This window comes from Schistocerca gregaria, chromosome 7 (assembly GCF_023897955.1).
Source record: "Schistocerca gregaria isolate iqSchGreg1 chromosome 7, iqSchGreg1.2, whole genome shotgun sequence".
NCBI classification, from domain to species: Eukaryota; Metazoa; Arthropoda; class Insecta; order Orthoptera; family Acrididae; genus Schistocerca; species Schistocerca gregaria.
Genome location: NC_064926.1, coordinates 408025721 through 408041161, shown reverse-complemented (window position 1 = coordinate 408041161; position 15441 = coordinate 408025721). Strand labels below are relative to the sequence as shown.

Sequence of the window (15441 nt, the reverse complement as noted above, 5' to 3'; positions counted from 1 at the left end):
GGCTCCTTTCTGAAATAATATCTTTTCATGGTATGTTAATGTCAACAATCTGTCTGTGGATTGGCTCTGGCTCAGCTGGGGAATGCTGTAAATTAAACAGCAACCGAAATGCTACGTCTTTATTTTATCGCTATTCAGCAGTTATAATAATGAATAATAAGGAGGAGTCGCCTTAGGCACAGAATCGTCCACTTATCCTCGTTTCATTAAAATATATTACTAATTCAGTTCGTTCTGTCTGAAAAAAGTATAAAAAAGCCCGTATGAAAATTAAAACACTTGCTTTATACACGGAAGGTTTTTTTACGCGGGTAGATAAAATTCAGAATTGTGCACCGGAACTGTCGTTCTACCATTAGACCACTAAACACTGAATGTTACCCATCCCACGTGCGCAAGATCCCAGACGCTTCCCACACACTAGTTACGTAGAGAGAATGCCGATACATCCTGGTGGTTAACTTCTTACCTCCAGTGACCATTGCAAAGGCTGTAGCAGTTCTACAACAGTTAAGCTCTAGCTACAGTAGCTACAGTAACAGTACGTAACAGCTTCAGTTACAATTGGACAGCGTCACAATACAACAGCCTCGCACTCCTCACCGGACAAACAAATGGTATATTCACGCCAATGCCAACACACACTAATATTTTAATTACAATAAAAATAACGTAGATAAAAATAAACAGTAACACTCAACAACTACAAAGTCCTCCTAAATTAACTCTCTTGTGATTGCAAACTTGCACTTCGCACGTTTATATAACCGCAAGCTCCTCGTACTGTCTGTAATTAATTCATCAAAGACTTCAATCGGCCGCAATCTTATCCGAGAAAGAAATGACAAATGAATGTTTATATTTTACAATATTCATTAAAAGTGAAACATTCATTTTGTTCTTTCGTCATTCCTGGGTGTTGCTGAAGCCAAAGGAATAAAAGTTTTGTTGCCCACATTTTATGAAATTAGAAATCATGAACCAAAATCACATGAAATGATCACTAGCACTGCCGTTATTACACTTCCTGGAGCATTAAAACTGGGTCTCCAACCGAGACTCGAACTCAGGGCCTTTGTCTTTGGGGGTCAAGTCATCTACCGACTCCACTACTCAAGAAAACCTCAGAATAAGGCATCACAGCCTCAATTCGGCAAATTTCTCATTTCTAACCTTCCAAACTTCACAGAAGTTCTCCTGGTTAACTAGAGGACGAGCACTCCTGGAAGAAATGGTACTCGGAGACATGGCGTAGCCACAGCCCGGGAGGATGTTTCCAGAAGGTATTTTTCACTCTGCAGCGCAGTGTTCGTTGATATGAAGTTGTCTAGTTCATTAAAACTGTAAGCCGGACGGCAACCATCCACCAGGGAGTGACTAAACCGTGTCTGTGCAGTACCCTACCTACCAGGAGCGTTCGTCCTACAAGTCCGCACGAGGACTTGTTTGAAGTTTTAAAGGTGTATGAGAAGAGGTACTGGCGGAAGTAAAGCTGTAAGTACTGGTTCTGGTTGGTAGAGCACTTGCCAGGAAAAGGCAAAGGTCCGGAGTTCGAGTCTGGATCTGCCACCCAACTTTAATCTACCAGGAAATTTCATGGCAGTGCACACTATGCTGCAAAGTGAAAACTTCATTCTGCTATTCATGTTGTCCGTCAATATCTGTAACTTACTAGGAAAGCGGTTAAATACATTTCATTTGCTCCAGAACCAGAGTGATCTATTTTCACTTAGCGACATTTCAAGCTTTGGTCTTAACTTCCATGTAGTGAAATTCATTGGACACTTTACTTTACTAGGACCCTTCATTTTGTTTTCTTTACTTCGCCTCACAAATTCAAAGCCTTAAGGACACTTGTTACAACTGAAACAGCGGTCTTATCCTCTTTCTGTTAATGTATCACTATACATAGGAAATGAAGCACACACATTTAAAAATGTAATAATTATCACTTTTCTATAGATTTCATAGGGAGCATGACCTGGAGGAAATGAAGCTAAAAATATGATGTCACGAGTTTCTGAAACAGTGGGACAATATACACTATGTGATCAAAGGTATCCGGACACCTGTCTGAAAATGACGTAAAAGTTCGTGGCGCTGCAATTCAATATGGTGGTGCTGCCTCATCCTTAGCCTTGATGACAGTTTCTACTTTAGCGGTCATAAGCTCAATCAGGTGCTGGAAGGTTTCTTCAGGAATGGCAGCCCATTCTTAACGGAGTGCTGCACTAAGGAGAGATATCGATGTCGCTCGGTAAGGCCTGGCACTAAGTTGGCGTTCCAAAACATCCCAAAGGTGTGCTACAGGATTCACGTCAGGATTCTGTGCATGCCAACCCATTACAGGGATGTTATTGTCGTGTACCACTTCACCTCAGGCCATGCATTATGAACAGGTGCCATATCGTCTTGAAAGATGCAATCATCATATCTGCTTTGCTCTTCAACATGGGATGCAAGAAGGTGCTTAAACCATCAATGTAGGCCTGTGTTGTGATAGTGCCACGCAAAACAACAAGGGGTGCAAGACGTCTCCATGAGAAGCACGACCACATCATAACACCACCGCCGCCGAATTTTAGAGTTGCCACTACACACTCTGACAGATAACGTTCACCGGGTATTGGCCATACCCACGCCTTGCCATCGGATCGCCACATTATGTCCTGTGATTCGTCACCCACAGAACGTTTTGCCACTGTTCAATTGTGCAATGTTTACGCTCCTTACTCCAAGCGAAGCATCGTTTGGCATTTAACGGCTTGATGTGTGGAGTATGAGCAGCCTCTCGATCATGAAATCCAAGTTTTCTCACTTCCCTGCGTTGGATCCTGGGGCAGTTGGGGATTCCTGTGTGATGGTCTGGATAGATGCCTATTACACATTACGATCCTCTTCAACAGTCGACTGCCTCTGTCCGTCAACAGACGAGGTCGGACTGTACACATTTGTGCTGCATGTGTCCCTTCACGTTTCCACTTCAATATGACTTCGGAAACAGTGGACCTAGGGATGTTTAGGAGTGTGGAAATCACGTGTACAGACGTATGACGCAAGTGACAGCCTATCACCTGACCACGTTCGAAGTCCCTGAGTTACGCGGAGCGCCCCATTCTCCATTATGATCTATCAAGGTGCCTAAAGACTACTGAGGTAGCTGATATGGATTACCTTGCAGTAGGTGGCAGAACAATGCATCTCGTATGAAAAACATGTTTCTTATGGTGTCCGGATACTTTTCATAACATAGTATACCTGACTGTGGCAGAAAACTTCTTTTCTGCACTCAGTCTGTCAGCCTGCCAAGAAGAAATGCTGGCATGTGTTCTTAGGCTTATGAGTGCTATGATTAGTTCAGTGTTGTCATCTTGTAAAAATTTTGAGAGCTCGGTACTGACAGTATAGCTTCATTATACAAGAAGAGTATGCGTTTCTGGCGGAATCGCTTCTTTTGCATACTGTTTTATATTTGTAGTAGGTCTGATTTTAATAAGCACTTTTCCTCATTAGTTTACTCTCCAAGATATACGTCACCTGCTTGTTAAAATTTCTCCATAGCTTATAAGTGACCACAAGTCTCGTTGCAGTATGGAATGAAACTGCTAAGTGAAAGCACTATTGTGTCAGCACCAATCAAGAATGACATTACTCACCGATAAGTGACTTCCTGTTAATTGAAGTGGTAAGTGATTTCATAATATCAAGTCTGCTGCCGAAAGGAATTAATACAGTGTCCACGTTGTTCAAAGGATCTGATGTTACTCCTCTCTCTACCATACGTTGTTGATGTTCAAAGAAAGAGCAACTGAGAGGGACACGTCACGCTGAAGTGAACGTGAGGAACGCGAGAATGGCTACAGTGGCCCCAAAAAGTTGCATCTGAGCTCTCGGGAAGCACCGCGAAGGAACAATTCATCACCGTGCGACGGCGACGGCGACGGCAGCGGCAGCGGCGGAAGCACTCCACCCTGGGCCGTGCAGTTTCCGCTCTCCCCGCCGGGTCGCCCCGCGCTCCGCTGTTTCGTTTTCAATAAGAGCAGCTGTTGCAGTACGGGGCACACTTCCGCGCCGGGAGTTCAGCCATAAATCACTGGCATTTGGAAAATTACTGTGGCCTGGGTACTCCGCCCTCCAATGGAGCTCGCTCAGAGAATCGCCCTTGGCAAGCGGCCCGCTATTGGTAGTTATTGTAACGTCTCTCTCGCTGGAACAGTTTCACGATGGGGCTCCAGCGGCGTAAAAGTGGTGGAAGTCTGATTAACATCAAACTTATTTTCATTTGTAGCATTACACTGCCTGAAGTAGTCCCACACCCAGCGCTGTCCAGTTTAAAATACAGATTGCAGGGCCATCATCGCTGCGGCAGCCGAGCAGCATACCATTCTGAGATGTGTACAGAACTGAGTATATACTGGAGTCAGTAAGTAAACAATAATAAATTATTTATAACTATTTAAACAGAAATAAATTTTAAAACACCACAGCCATAGATTGAACTAGAAAGTGTAAAAGAAGTTCCCTTAGCCCCGTACAGAGTCCTAACACCGTATGGACATTCATGAAAATTTGTGACTGTGAAAATATCTGTGAAAACACTTCTAGACTGAAAACAAAAAACATGGGACACACGCTGCAGATACTGAGGTGAACTTCTCAAGCATCAGTTAGTAGGTAGTCTAATAGTGAGCTAATCATGCATCAAATATATATTGCATGCAACCAACATATTTCATTTCAAATCTTAGAAGAGTTTTCCTAGCTGTTAAATTTCAGGACACTGTGGTGTAGGAATGTGTATGGAGTTAGGAGAATTATTTTATACATTTTAGTGTGATTAAAATTCTCCTATATTTACGAAACTATTTTCTGATTTTTAGTTTCGTGTCTGTGAAATTTTTTATGGATATTTAACATGTTGATGAGACGTTTTAAATTTCAGATTTTATTCAGTGTCTTTTCACTTACCTAGTAAATGTATATCCATCTGTTCCATTGTTATTTTCCTAAAAAATAATTAAAGAGACAGAGAAAACCAATTTGATGTTATTTCTATCAGATTTTTATTTCAAAATTAGCCCCTGACTTTGCCCTTGTATGGGCATGTCAAACATATTCTACACATACCTTCCTGCCCCCTCCCTCTCTGTCTATACCCTTCTCCCACCTCTCTTTGTTAATTCCCTCCTCCCCTGTCACTATCCACTTTATCCTCCCCCTCTCAATCTCCATCTCTTCTCCTCTCTTCTCTCTACTTAGGTGTGCCTATTCATACGTATACCTCCAGAAACGCAATCCGGAGTTACTTCCACAAAAAGTCAGTCTGTACAGAGCAGCCTAGATGTCAGGCACTAAAACTTACTAAAAAGACTAACAAGAAAGTGCTTGTGTTGCCACATAGGTATGTGCATGTTGAAAATTTCAAGTATCTAACTCATGTGTAGGTTAGTTCAAAATCAATCACCAAATTTGTACTAGGCAGACAGAGAAGGAAAACACGATAAAACGGCAACACTTTTTTCATGGTAAGAGAAAATAAAAGCCGGCCGCGGTGGTCTCGCGGATCTAGGCGCGCAGTCCGGAACCGTGCGACTACTACAGTCGCAGGTTCGAATCCTTCCTCGGGCATGGATGTGTGTGATGTCCTTAGTTTAGTTAGGTTTAAGTAGTTCTAAGTTCTAGGGGACTAATGACCACAGCAGTTGAGTCCCATAGTGCTCAGAACCATTTTGAGAAAATAAACTTAGTTTACCTTCATTCTTAAAATGTACAGCACCAGCAATAAATTACAGGGACAAAGATTTAAAATATGAGTCCCACCAAAGATGGACACAAGAGAAGTGGAAGTGAAAGAGGTATCTAATACACCACAGTTGCTGAAGACAAGGGAAGGGAAAGTGACGTAGGTGACTGATAAATGAAATGAGACTCAGTAGATGAAAATGAGTGTATTTCTTTTACACTTTAAGAGGAGAACAGATGGAGAGAATCGTCTTCAATGGGACACGGAAGTGAAAATGACCAAAAAAAGATTTTCTCTTTTATATACAGCAATAATAAACAATTTCTTCTTGTTTAAGAATTTTTTGGTTTACTAACGGTTGTAATGCCCATTTGGTATTGAAGGCGCTTTGAATAAAAGATTGTGTTTGGTCCACATACACTTTTAGCGTAGCGACAATAAGACAACGCGGAAAGAAATATTTCCCCTGGGGTTCTGGCACTCACATTGTCGGAATGCCTCAATACACATGTTCGAGATTGTTGTGACACGCCATTTTATTCTTGTTGTCAATAGTTATCTTTCGGTTGTGCCCTTCTGCCGAATTTAATTTCTATTTTACGCTTTTTTTCTCTTATTGTGATGGTTAAAATGCCAGCACTGAAGAAGGTAAATACTGAAACTGAGATATACAGCAACAAATTTAAATCTCCAGCATTTACGACAGAGGCAATAGAAAATTTATTTATTCAACAACATAAACCACGTGGCAGTGCTTCAAAACTAAAAATTACCTATACCTGAGGACTGGAAAGGCCATGCACGTGTAGTTAATACCAGATCACAGGAAAATGTAGACGTACAAGAGCTCGAGAATTTAGGAGCTAGACTCAGGAAGATACGTGTAGACATTAATGGTAAGAAACTTACAGTCAGAAAATGTTAGGAAGCCGTGGTCATAGTACAATTAACGAAATACACGATTTGTCCGAGTACTATGTGACAGCAGTTAGAAGAAACGTGGAGGATTTGCAGAAAAACCAGACACGTTTTCCGCCCAATACGCTATCCTAAAATTTCTATGTGTCAGGACACAAAGAATGGACGGTACTCAAAATAGGGGGCCTCATGGTACAGGTCAATGGCTGATGCTACTGTAAAATTGACATTCACTTAGAAAGCGCATAGGATGCCTCAACCCTCGAACCAAACTCGCCCTAAGGACTGTAAAAATGAAAATTATCTTTCCTAATTTCCTCTTTATTCCTTTCCCTTGTTAATGGCATAATAAACCTCAGTCAATTTTAGGGAATAGAAGAGACATTCATGCCATCTGTTCCTATTTTCTAGTAAAGAGTAGACCGAGCTGCTCTCTGAAACATGTGTGTGTGTGTGTGTGTGTGTGTGTGTGAGAGAGAGAGAGAGAGGGAGAGAGAGATCCTCTTAAAGAGTAGTACGTAACAACACATTATTGCCAAAGCCAGGGAAGCATATCAAGAGATAAGCCGTTACAACTAGTTAGAGAGGGCTCTACATCGACAGAGGCAATCTCATACAGAGGCAATCTCGTGCAACTTAAGCTTCAAACAGGATTACGTCAAAGGACGCTCAACTCATGTAGTGCACTTGTTTACTTATTGCTTGTTTAGTTTGCAAGCAGCCAAGTACCTTGTAAATTTTTACTCGCGTATTCATGCAGGTTTGAAATAATTATCTATACTTTGACATATGCCACCAAATAGGGGACACCATACTAAAGAATAGCGCGATCTGAGCTGAATAGTTACTGGGAGAGCAAGCATTCGCAAAAGTGAAACAAGGGGGGGGGGGGGGGGGGGGAGGTCAGCATTTAGTAGTAACGCCTTTCTGAACATTAAACGTAAACTGTGACCTGTGAGTTCCTAATTTCACTATCTCAAAGCGTAACCATCTTAATGGATTTTCCGCAAATTCCAGAAAGGCCCTTAATATCAGTTGCTCATTAGGATTGAACAAACTGAAAATATCTTATACTAGGGAAGGTATTCATAAGACTAAGTTGTCCATCTCAGCCGCCTGATGATCTCGGGGAAACTGTATGTGTCAGATGTACTTTAAGACAGAAAATGAGTTACGAAACTTAAGTGCGAAGGGGATGCAATGCGTTCATCATACATAAGCCTCTATGGATTATATGAACTCGTCAAGAGTCCATTCAAAATTCTGGTATGGATCACGACCACATGACCAGTCTTTGACTCAGGGCAAAAGCGAATAAATTAATGACTGACTGCTGGAAAATCAAATTGGCAAAATCTGTAAATGAAAAAGGAATCAAATTAACAAATCTGACTTGGATGCTGCGTTCTTCGGGCTATATAGAGTCACTGCTAATTCGAACAAAGACCCACATTTAGAATACGAAATTACCACATGGGAAGCACATACTAACGATTTTATTAAAACTCTATAATCCTGCAAAGCTCATTTGAAACGAAATTATACGCAATTCACGCGGCGATGTGCATCTCACCATATGACACCCTAGTCTTCTGCTCAAATGCTTCCATCTAGACTCTAGACAGAAGTATGAATAACTACCTGACATGGCGCTCACAAACTGCAATGTGTCAAAAGTCGGCACCCCTGCCGTAAAATCAGCCAAGAAGCGGTGTGGTGTTAGTCGCTTGGCTGGAACAAGTGAACTACCGCCTAGCGTTCCTATTGGCTGACTCGGGTTCAAACACCTTGCGTCTCAGAAGGGATGGCCAGACTCTCGCGCTAGCAAAAATGCAATGTTGGTGCGTTTGGTAGTCGACTCATTGATCGACTACTTGAACAAACAGGTGACAAACACAATGCATTGCACAGATTCAGGAGGAATCAACAGGCGCTCGTTATTAGATGGTCACCCTTCAGAGTGATATCACTCGTTGCATGCAAAATTGTGGTCAATTGACAACTATTTCACAGAATTCAGAACGAGAACTTTTGGCGTAGATGCATAAACGGATGTCTCTTGGTGCTGAGACAGTACCACGAGGTGAAAGAGTATCCATCTAGAGGAACGCAGAATTGAAGATTGATGTTTGTAGGAGAGAGCTGTCGTGGAGGAGGTACATCAGGGCACAGAAATAAAACAAAAATGTGCATCACTTTCAGGCCTGCCAGTCGATCGAAGACCTGTGGACCGGTTCAGTTGGTCGTCTCCCTTGAGATACGTGTTGGGGAACGAGAAGAGAAAAGCCACCTGTTGCCACTATCTAGTGAAGCTTACACTGCGCTACCCTCTGCAACAAGAGTGTGTGTAACGAAACAGTTATGAGTACTGTGAAATAAAGCAGTGTGAGCAGGGGTTTACGGTGTCTCTAACATATGACAGTGTTAGTAGGTAGCACCAATTATATTGCGTTTCTTTCGCCTATTATGTGCGCTCGATGTCTATCATATGGTAATATTTCTCTCAAGCCAGTAACGTACGTGCAATGATATTCCGTCTGCTCGTATCGTTTTGCGAACAGAATGCAGAATGGTCGAACGTATTTCGTGAAAGCAACAGTACGCAATACGTGACCATTATTAGTGATAAATCGGACGTGAAGATAGCAGCCTCCTCTTTAAATGAGTTACGCTTCGAAAATCCGAGATGATTGTGGGAGACTGGCCCTTTGATGTGTAGGTACATCACTATATCGAGATCAGAATTAGCTTAATAATTCTATGACTGATAGATGTTAATGATATTGATGTGTCCTTCTGTTGATCTGCTCTCTGAATCCAGTAAACAGCACTAATAACTCTTCTTTTTGTAATTACTGAGTATTCAATGCTGTGTGGGAATTTCTTTATCGATATTGTGGAATCCAGTTCAACAGATCCACTTCATTTTACCAAATGCTATTCCTTTTAATTACTACTTCAACCCTGGCCTTAGAGCAAGCTCCACTCTGTTTGTGGCGATGTACCGACAGACGTAAAGCTGAAACCGTAAAAACTATTGCACAAGGAAAAATATTCATATTCCGACTGCTACCAGCTATCCATTGTTATTAAGTGTATATTCGTTCAAAACCCATAAAAAGAATTTTCGAATTTCTGTCGATACGTTCTGCAAGAAACTACTCAAGCGATTTACATTCTCACGGACGGAAATGCCTTTGGGCTCTCTCTGACCTAAATGTGACAAAGAGTCTCTCTCTTCTGGGTATTCTAGCTTGAAGTACGCAAATTAGTAAGTCACGAAAAATATCATTTGTAATGAATAGTCGTGGTATTGTGATGTTAAGATGGAGCGATCCTGTAAATGCCCTAAGGAACAGTACTCTCTAATTTTTCTGTCGGAGATAGCGTGACCAATTTCAGTATACCCTTTTGTTTTATAAAGAGTCGCTGCCTCGTAAATATGACCGCAGTCACCCATTCCTCTGCGAAGGTTTCAGCCAGAACATTTTTCCGTGAAGCTCTAGTTGCACCTACTACTGCAAAGGGAAAAGCCTAGCTGCTCCTTCTACAGTTGTGCTCATCTACAATGATAGACATACAACCTCTAGCGTTAAGAATATTTTGAAAGGGGAGCAGCCACAACTAGGGTAATTATACATAATTGGTTGACAATTCATACAATACAATAAGTGTTTAATGACAGACGCCAAAAGTATAAAAAAAGGAATGAACAGTTCAATAGTCCGCTGTAGCTGCATTTATTTTAGTCGATCAGACATCCACACAACACGTTTCGTAACTTTAATGTTGCTTCTTCTGGTGTACATCCGCACAGAATCCTTTTACAAATTAATAGTTTGATAATAGGGGAATATAGTTACCTGAATGAATAGACGTAATCAAGGAAAAAATTATTACACATATAGTTACGAAGCTACGCTTACATCGCATACGCCCCACAAAGAACGGGTCTATACGTATTCGATAACCAAGTTTTACAATTTCATACCAAAAGAAGTTTACTTACAAATGCTACGTCATGTGTTACAGGGAGTTACAAAATGTGGCAGAGTAACAGCTGGCGTTGTTAGACAAAGTTTTTAACCCCCCCCCCCCCCCTCAATTGATAAAAACTATCGTCAGTGATGACAGTCCAGTCTAAAAAACGATGGAATACAATTAGGAATCATAAACTGATCCCACATTAAAAAACAATGAAGCAGTGACTAAAATGAAGTTGAAACAGAGACAGTCCTCATGCAACGTGGAACAGCTGGCAAAACCTAGACAGACCTATGTTAAACCAGTAAACGTCATCAATTTGCCGATTAAAATATGTGCCTGTTGGCCTATGTCAAGCAACAAACAATATCAGTCGTAAATGTTATACATTAAAGTACTGAGTCCTGGGGTGACTGAAAAATAAAATAAAACGTAGTGATAAAAGCTAATAAAATACATCGAAAAATTATTTTATAGTGTTTTGGGGTAACCAGTGATCGGAAGGAAGAAGATTATTTCACGGTCAGTCTTACCGAAAGCCGACACGCTTACATGTGTTTATTACCAACATAATAACAATCATCGCTGCAGGTAGAAACACAAGCTATAGTACAAGGCGTTCCGTGTGTTGTCGGAGTTTGTGCGGTGGTAGCAGTCCTGATATTGAGACGGTTAAGGAAGTCAACTAGCTTGGGCAACATGGGATATAAGAGAAGCACGTAGCCAGTGCTCCGCTGAGGTACTGCGGTCACCACGCGAACTGTTAGACTCGGCTCTCTGTATTACATAAAAACTAAACTTGGGTGTTACTAATGTAATAATGTTACTATACTGAAAATTTATGAACTGATACTTATTTCTGTATCAATCAGAGAGTATCTACATCTACATCTACATGGATACCCTGCAAATCACATTTAAGTGCCTGGCAGAGGGTTCATCGAACTACTTTCACAATTCTCTATTATTCCAATCTCGTAAGCGCGCGGAAAGAATTAACACCTACACTCCTGGAAATTGAAATAAGAACACCGTGAATTCATTGTCACAGGAAGGGGAAACTTTATTGACACATTCCTGGGGTCAGATACATCACATGATCACACTGACAGAACCACACGCACATAGACACAGGCAACAGAGCATGCACAATGTCGGCACTAGTACAGTGTATATCCACCTTTCGCAGCAATGCAGGCTGCTATTCTCCCATGGAGACGATCGTAGAGATGCTGGATGTAGTCCTGTGGAACAGCTTGCCATGCCATTTCCACCTGGCGCCTCAGTTGGACCACCGTTCGTGCTGGACGTGCAGACCGCGTGAGACGACGCTTCATCCAGTCCCAAACATGCTCAATGGGGGACAGATCCGGAGATCTTGCTGGCCAGAGTAGTTGACTTACACCTTCTAGAGCACGTTGAGTGGCACGGGATACATGCGGACGTGCATTGTCCTGTTGGAACAGCAGGTTCCCTTGCCGGTTTAGGAATGGTAGAACGTTGGGTTCGATGACGGTTTGGATGTACCGTGCACTATTCAGTGTCCCCTCGACGATCACTAGAGGTGTACGGCCAGTGTAGGAGATCGCACCCTACACCATGATGCCGGGTTTGGCCCTGTGTGCCTCGGTTGTATGCAGTCCTGATTGTGGCGCTCACCTGCACGGCGCCAAACACGCATACGACCATCATTGGCACCAAGGCAGAAGCGACTCTCATCGCAGAAGACGACATGTCTCCATTCGTCCCTCCATTCACACCCGCCGCGACACCACTGAAGGCGGGCAGCACGATGTTGGGGCGTGAGCGGAAGACGGCCTAACGGTGTGCGGGACTGTACCCCAGCTTCATGGAGACGGTTGCCAATGGTCCTCGCCGATACCGCAGGAGCAACAGTGTCCCTAATTTGCTGGGAAGTGGCGGTGCGGTCCCCTACGGCACTGCGTAGGATCCTACGGTCTTGGCGTGCATCCGTGCGTCGCTGCGGTCCGGTCCCAGGTCGACGGACACGTGCACCTTCCGCCGACCACTGACGACAACATCGATGTACTGTGGAGACCTCACGCCCCACGTGTTGAGCAATTTGGCTGTACGTCCACCCGGCCTCCCGCATGCCCACTATACGCCCTCGCTCTAAGTCCGTCAACTGCACATACGGTTCACGTCCACGCTGTCGCGGCATGCTACCAGTGTTAAAGACTGCGATGGAGCTCCGTATGCCACGGCAAACTGGCTGACACTGACGGCGGCGGTGCACAAATGCTGCGCAGCTAGCGCCATTCGACGGCCAACACCGCGGTTCCTGGTGTGTCCGCTGTGCCGTGCGTGTGATCATTGCTTGTACAGCCCTCTCGCAGTGTCCGGAGCAAGTATGGTGGGTCTGACACACCGGTGTCAATGTGTTCTTTTTTCCATTTCCAGGAGTGTATATCTTTCCGCACGAGCTCTGAGTCCCCTTATTTTATCGTGGTGATCGTTCCGCCCTACGTAGGTCGGTGTCATCAAAATATTTTCGCATTCGGAGGAGAAAGTTGGTGATTGGAATTTCGTGAGAAGATTCCGTCGCAAAGAAAGACGCACTTCTTTTATTGACTTACAGCCCAAATCCTGTCTCATTTCTGTGAACTCTCTCCCATATTTTGCGATAATACAAAACGTGCTGCCTTTCTTTGAACTTTTTAGATGTACTCCGTCAGTCCTACCTGGTAAGGATCTCACACCGCGCAGCAGTATTCTAAAAGAGGACGGACAAGTGTATTGTAGGCAGTCTCCTTAGTAGGTCTGTTACATTTTCTAAGTGTCGTGCCAATAAAACGCAGCCTTTCATTAGCCTTCGCCACAACATTTTATATGCGTTCTTTGCAGTTTAAGTTGTTCGTAATTGTAATACCTACGTACTTAGTTGAATTTACTGATTTATCGTTTAACGAGTTCCTTTTAGTACTCATGTGGATTACCTCACACTTTTCGTTATTTAGGGTTAACTACTATTTTTCATACCATTCAGATATTTTTTCTAAATCGTTTTGCAGTTTGTTTTGATCTTCTGAATACTTTATTAGTTGATAAACGAGAGCGTCATCTGCAAACAACCGAAGACGTTAATATATATAAGGAACAGCAAATGGCCTATAACACTACCTTGTGGAACGTCTGAAATCACTTCTGTTCTACTTAGTGACTTTCCGTCATTTACGACGAATTGTGACCTCTCTGACAGGAAATCGCAAATCCAGTCACATGACTGAGACGATATTCCATAAGCACGCAGTTTTACTGCGAGCCCCTTGTGTGGTACAGTGTCAAAAGCCTTCCGGAAATCCAGGAATACGGAATCGATCTGGAATCCCTTGCCAACAGCACTCAGCACTTCATGTGAATAAAGAGTTAGTTGTGCTTCACAGTAACCTTGGTCTCTAAACCGATGTTGACTGTGTCTCAATAGACAGTTTCCTTCGACGTAATTCATGATGTTCCAACACAATATATGTTCTAAAATCCTGCAGCAAATCGACGTTAACAATACGTTAAATGGATCTGATTACCTACCTGTGGACCGGCAGTGGGAGTAAACTTGGATATTAACATAAAAAAACTGTAATAAGCTAACCGACAGGTTAGCTGCTGTGGCATCTTACTTCAAAAATTCAAATAATCAAAATTGGCCTATAAATCTTGGTCCCTTAATTCCGTTTGGTTGTTTAGAGTATTATCAGAGGACTGTCTTATGGAGGATGTTATATATATAGCTCCTCAAGCACGATGAAAGCACCTACCCTTCTCTGTATATGTAATATCTCCAAGTTATTTTGTAGACTAGATATAGAACGTTAATTATCACGTGAGTGAGATGCTACATTTCGAGCGTCCCACACTGAGATGCCCAATCTACGTTTAAGTAACTGAATAAACTCCTCTTGGTAACAGAAAGAAATTCATGAAGGGAAGCCTAGCAGACAAAAAATTTTTCGAACCCACCCTTCACCAAGTGCAGTTGAGCTAATTCGAGTGGCCTAAGCAAAGTCGAAACATGTGGTCGATAAACATAGTATAACTTTCGTTGAATACCGTTTCCAGAATACTCTGAAATTGGGGATAGTTTTGTATAAAATATAGTGTAATTTATAATGTTGGCTTGACCACAGACAGAAAGATCACATTCTTCTGGGCCGACTATTATGCAAATTACTACAATAAAAACTTTTGAAAATTTGGAAGTGGGTTGCTCAATGGAGATTCCATATAGTAGAATCAGCATGAAAGAGACCTCCTAAGGTGTGATACATCTTCAGTCCTGTGATGTCGTTACTGACAAAGTCAATGCAGATATACGACAGGCTTAATGTAAGAAGCTTTTAATGAATGAAAAGGGACAGAAGGAATGACAAACGTGTCACGGTTGATGTCAAAAATGTAGTATATGAAGACAAAAAGGACACCCCATGCTACACGCTAAAAATATAATAAAAAATTGATTAAAGAATGAATACATGAAAACAGTATTCGGGCCAGCTGGTCTAATCGTAGAACGCATAACTGAAAACAGCGCTGCCAAAGGATGGAATTCCGGCTGGGCTACAAAGATTTTCAGTCTACCCTTAATCTCTCAACACTCAACAAGGTGAGGAGTCATCGGAAACATGGGGTTCGGATTCCATGTTACATAGTAGGTCCTCTTTCCTGGTTGTATAAGTAGGTTAGATTATGAATATATGTGTCTCCGAAGTGGCAACCAATCGAGAAATTGCACTTAGCTACTCAGCCACATAAAATCATACACACGTAAACAGTTCTGT

The 15441-nt window shown here is 42.4% G+C and overlaps 1 protein-coding gene across 1 annotated transcript in view; it reads right to left on the bottom strand.

Annotated features, from left to right (window-relative positions):
* Positions 1-3857: 3857 nt before the first annotated feature.
* Positions 3858-15441, bottom strand: part of LOC126282415 (uncharacterized) — a 54879-nt gene continuing 43295 nt past the window's right edge. Inside the window, exon 3 of the mRNA XM_049982073.1 lies at positions 3858-4043. Coding sequence (XP_049838030.1) covers positions 3858-4043 — 186 coding nt within the window. The remainder of the gene's footprint in view (positions 4044-15441) is intronic.